The sequence below is a fragment of the Arachis hypogaea genome, chromosome 3 (genome assembly GCF_003086295.3).
Source record: "Arachis hypogaea cultivar Tifrunner chromosome 3, arahy.Tifrunner.gnm2.J5K5, whole genome shotgun sequence".
Classification (NCBI taxonomy): Eukaryota; Viridiplantae; Streptophyta; class Magnoliopsida; order Fabales; family Fabaceae; genus Arachis; species Arachis hypogaea.
In genome coordinates this window covers 14,739,013-14,743,131 of record NC_092038.1, presented here as the reverse complement: position 1 = coordinate 14,743,131, position 4,119 = coordinate 14,739,013, and the positions used below count along the sequence as shown (strand labels likewise).

General features: G+C 42.8%; 2 protein-coding genes across 2 annotated transcripts; one reads left to right on the top strand and one right to left on the bottom strand.

Moving 5' to 3' along the window:
• Nucleotides 1–1,247: 1,247 nt before the first annotated feature.
• Nucleotides 1,248–1,604, top strand: LOC112773288 (uncharacterized). The gene has a single exon (XM_025818373.1). It carries the CDS (start codon nt 1,248–1,250, stop codon nt 1,602–1,604), a length of 357 nt encoding a protein of 118 aa, XP_025674158.1.
• Nucleotides 1,605–2,975: 1,371 nt separating this feature from the next.
• LOC112773281 (uncharacterized) lies at nt 2,976–3,590 on the bottom strand. Its single transcript, XM_025818364.1, has one exon. It carries the CDS (start codon nt 3,588–3,590, stop codon nt 2,976–2,978), a length of 615 nt encoding a protein of 204 aa, XP_025674149.1.
• Nucleotides 3,591–4,119: the final 529 nt, after the last annotated feature.

Sequence of the window (4,119 nt, the reverse complement as noted above, 5' to 3'; positions counted from 1 at the left end):
TAGCTTATACCACGAAGATTCTGATTAAGGAATCCAAGAGATATGCGCTCGGTCTAAGGTAGAATGGAAGTGGTTGTCAGTCACACGTTCATTGGTGAGAATGATGATGAGTGTCACGGATCATCACATTCGTCATGGTTAAGTACAACGAATATCTTAGAACAGGAATAAATTGAATTGAATAGAAAATAGTAGTAATTGCATTGAAACGCGACGTACATCAGAGCTCCACACCCTTAATTTATGGTATGTAGAAACTCCACCGTTGAAAATACATAAGTGATGATCCAGGCTTGGCCAAGAGGCCAGCCCCCAAAATATGATATGAAATTCGAAAATAGCAGGAAGGACCAGATATGTGGTCAAAAGACGTCTAATACAATAATAAAATGTCCTATTTATACTAGACTAGCTACTAGGGTTTACAGAAGTAAGTAATTGATGCAGAAATCCACTTCTGGGGCCCACTTGGTGTGTGCTTAGGCTGAGCTTGAGCTTTACATGTGCAGAGGCTTCTTTTGGAGTTGAACACCAAGTTGTAACGTGTTTTTGGTGTTCAACTCTGGTTCGTGACGTGTTTCTGGCGTTTGACTCCAGAATGCAGCATGAAACTGGCGTTGAGCGCCAGTTTACGTCGTCTAATCTCAAATAAAGTATGGACTATTATATATTGCTGGAAAGCTCTGGATGTCTACTTTCTAACGCTGTTGAAAGCGCGCCATTTGAAGTTCTGTATCTCCAGAAAATCCATTTATAGTGCAGGGAGGTCAGAATCCAATAGCATCAGCAGTCCTTTGTCAGCCTTTTATCAGAGTTTTGCTCAGGTCCCTCAATTTCAGCCAGAAAATACCTGAAATCATAGAAAAACATACAAACTCATAGTAAAGTCCAGAAATATGAATTTTACATAAAAACTAATAAAAACATCCCTAAAAGTAGCTAGATCCTACTAAAAACTACCTAAAAACAATGCCAAAAAGCGTATAAATTATCCGCTCATCACTTACCACCCTCAAACTAATGGCCAAGTGGAGGTATCTTACCGAGATATAAAGAGGATTTTTGAAAAGGTGGTGAACTCACAAAGAAAAGATTGGAGTTCTCGGTTGGGTGACGCCTTATGGGCGTATAGGATGGCATACAAGACCCGGTTAGGGATGAGCCCCTTTCGAATTGTCTATAAAAAGGCGTGTTACCTCCTGGTTGAGATTAAACACAAGGCATATTGGGCAGTTAAATAATGCAACATGGACTTTACCAAGACAGTCATAGCAAGGAAGTTACAAGTAGAAGAACTCGAATGCCTTAGGATGGAAGCCTATGAAAATGCAAGGATCTATAAGGAGAAGACTAAGACATTCCATGATCACCACATCTGCAACAAAGATTTTCAAGAGGATGATGAAGTTCTTCTATACAATTCAAGACCTAGGTTCATGCCAGGCAAGCTTCACTCAAGGTGCGATGGCCCTTTTAAAGTGAAAGAAGTGAAGCCTAAGAAGTGGTTGAATGGCCACAAAATGAAGAAGTATCATGGTTATAAGTCACCAAAGAAATTGGAGGCCTATCTTCTTGAGGATGCACCCGGGGGAGAAGAGTCTTGAGCTCATAACCGTCCAACTTAAGGACGTTAAAGAAAAGTGTTAGGTGGGAGACACTCTATCATGGTATGATCTTCCATTTTTCTTTGTTTTCATGTGAATACTTGCTTGGATTGATTGAAATTTGATTGTTTTAGATCTTTGATTCTTTTTGTACCTTTTTTGTCTATGTGAATATTTTCTTTAGGAATTTTATTTTGCTTGTTTTAGGCCTTAAAACATTAAAATTGGTGATATTTTGTGTAGGATAGCCTCTTGGGGAGTGGAACAAAACTTTTCATTCCTAGCTGACAACGCGCACGCGGCCATATCTGTGCATACGCATACCTGTCTTTTTGGCCCAAGACGCATACGCGGCTGCTGCTCGCGTACGTGTTACCCTCAAACAGAGAGCACCATATGCATATGGGACTTTCGCGTACGCAACTCTCCTTTTGCAAACAGCCTTTTTGCATACGCAATCCTTCACATACGCATACTCCAATGGCACCTAGAAGTGCCTGCGTACGCGGCCTCCCTGATGCGTACACATTACCCTAATTTGGACCAAGACGTGGGCGCGGCCGTATGTTTGCGTACACATTTGACCTAGGCAGAGAGCACCCTCTGTGTATACGCTGCTTGCGTACACAGCCTCTACCCCCAACTCTTTATTGATGCGTACGCGCACTCATCCATGTGTACGCATGGGTTCAAAAACCCTAGACCCCTTCTTCATAAACCCTTCTTTGTACCCATGCGTATGCATGGGTGAAGGCGCGTACGCATCAATAAAGAGTTGGGGGTAGAGGCTGTGTACGCAAGCAGCATATACACAGAGGGTGCTCTTTGCCTAGGTCCAATGCATACGCAAACATACGGACGCGCACGCGTCTTGGTCCAAAATAGGGTAATGCGTGCGCATCAGGAGGCCACGTACGCAAGCACTACTGGGTGCCATTGGAGTATGCGTACATGAGAGGTTGCGCACGTGATGAGGCTATTCACGAAGGGAGAGTTTCATACGCGAAAGCCCCATACGCATATGGTGCTCTCTTCGAGGGTAATGCTTATGCGAGCATTAGCCGTGTACGCGTCTTGGGTAAAAGAAAAAACAGGTATGTGTACACATAGATATGGCTGCGTACGCATGGTCAGCTGGGAACAAAAAGTTTTGTTCCATTCCCCAAGAGGCTACCCTACACAAAATATCACCAATTTAATGTTCTAAGGCCTAAAACAAGAAAAATAAAGTTCCTAAAGCAAATATTCACATAGACAAAAAGGGTCCTAAAAGAATCAAAGATCTAAAAAATTAAATTCCAACCAATCCAAGCAAGTATTCACATGAAAACAAAAAAATGGAAGATCATACCATGGTGAGGTGTCTCTCGCCTAACACTTTTCTTTAACGTCCTTAAGTTGGACAGTCATGAGCTCAAGACTCTTCTCCCCCGGGTGCATCCTCAAGAAGATATACTTCCAATTTCTTTGGTGACTTATAAACATGATTCTTTTCACTCTATGGCTATTCACTTTAAATGTTGCTCCACTTTGAGGATGGAAAAGCTCAACCACTCGGTAGGGCTTCACTTCTTTCACTTTAAAAGGCCCATCCCACATTGAGCGAAGCTTGCCCGGCATGAACCTAAGTCTTGAATTGTATGGAAGAACTTCATCACCCTCTTGGAAATCTTTCTTGCGAACGTGGTGATCAGGGAATGCCTTAGTCTTCTCCTTATAGATCCTTGCATTTTCATAGGCTTCCATTCTAAGGCATTCAAGTTCTTCTAATTGTAACTTCCTTCCTATGCCCGTCTTGGTAAAGTCCATGTTGCATTGCTTGACCGCCCAGTATGCCTTGTGTTCAATCTCAACCGAGAGGTTGCACGTCTTTCCATAGACAGTCCAAAAGGGGCTCATCGCTAACGGAGTCTTGTATGCCGTCCTATACGCCCACAAGGTGTCACCCAACCGAGAACTCCAATCTTTTCTTTGTGGGTTCACCATGGTGCACGAAATTGTGATCATCAATGGCGCCAAAAACTTGGTACGCACAATTGTAATCTCAACTCTTTATCACAACTTCGCACAACTAACCAGCAAGTGTACTGGGTCGTCCAAGTAATAAACCTTACGCGAGTAAGGGTCGATCCCACAGAGATTGTTGGTATGAAGCAAGCTATGGTCACCTTGTAAATCTTAGTCAAGCAAACTCAAGTGGTTATGAATGATGAATAAAACATAAAGATAAAGATAGAGATACTTATGTAATTCATTGGTAGGAATTTTAGATAAGCGTATGGAGATGCTGTGTTCCTTTCGTCTCTCTGCTTTCCTACTGTCTTCATCCAATCCTTCTTACTCCTTTCCATGGCAAGCTATATGCAAGGGTTTCACCGTTGTCAGTGGCTACCTCCCATCCTCTCAGTGGAAATGTTCAACGCACCCTGTCACGGCACGACTATCCATCTGTCGGTTCTCAATCAGGTCGGAATAGAATCCAGTGATTCTTTTGCGTCTGTCACTAACGCCCAGC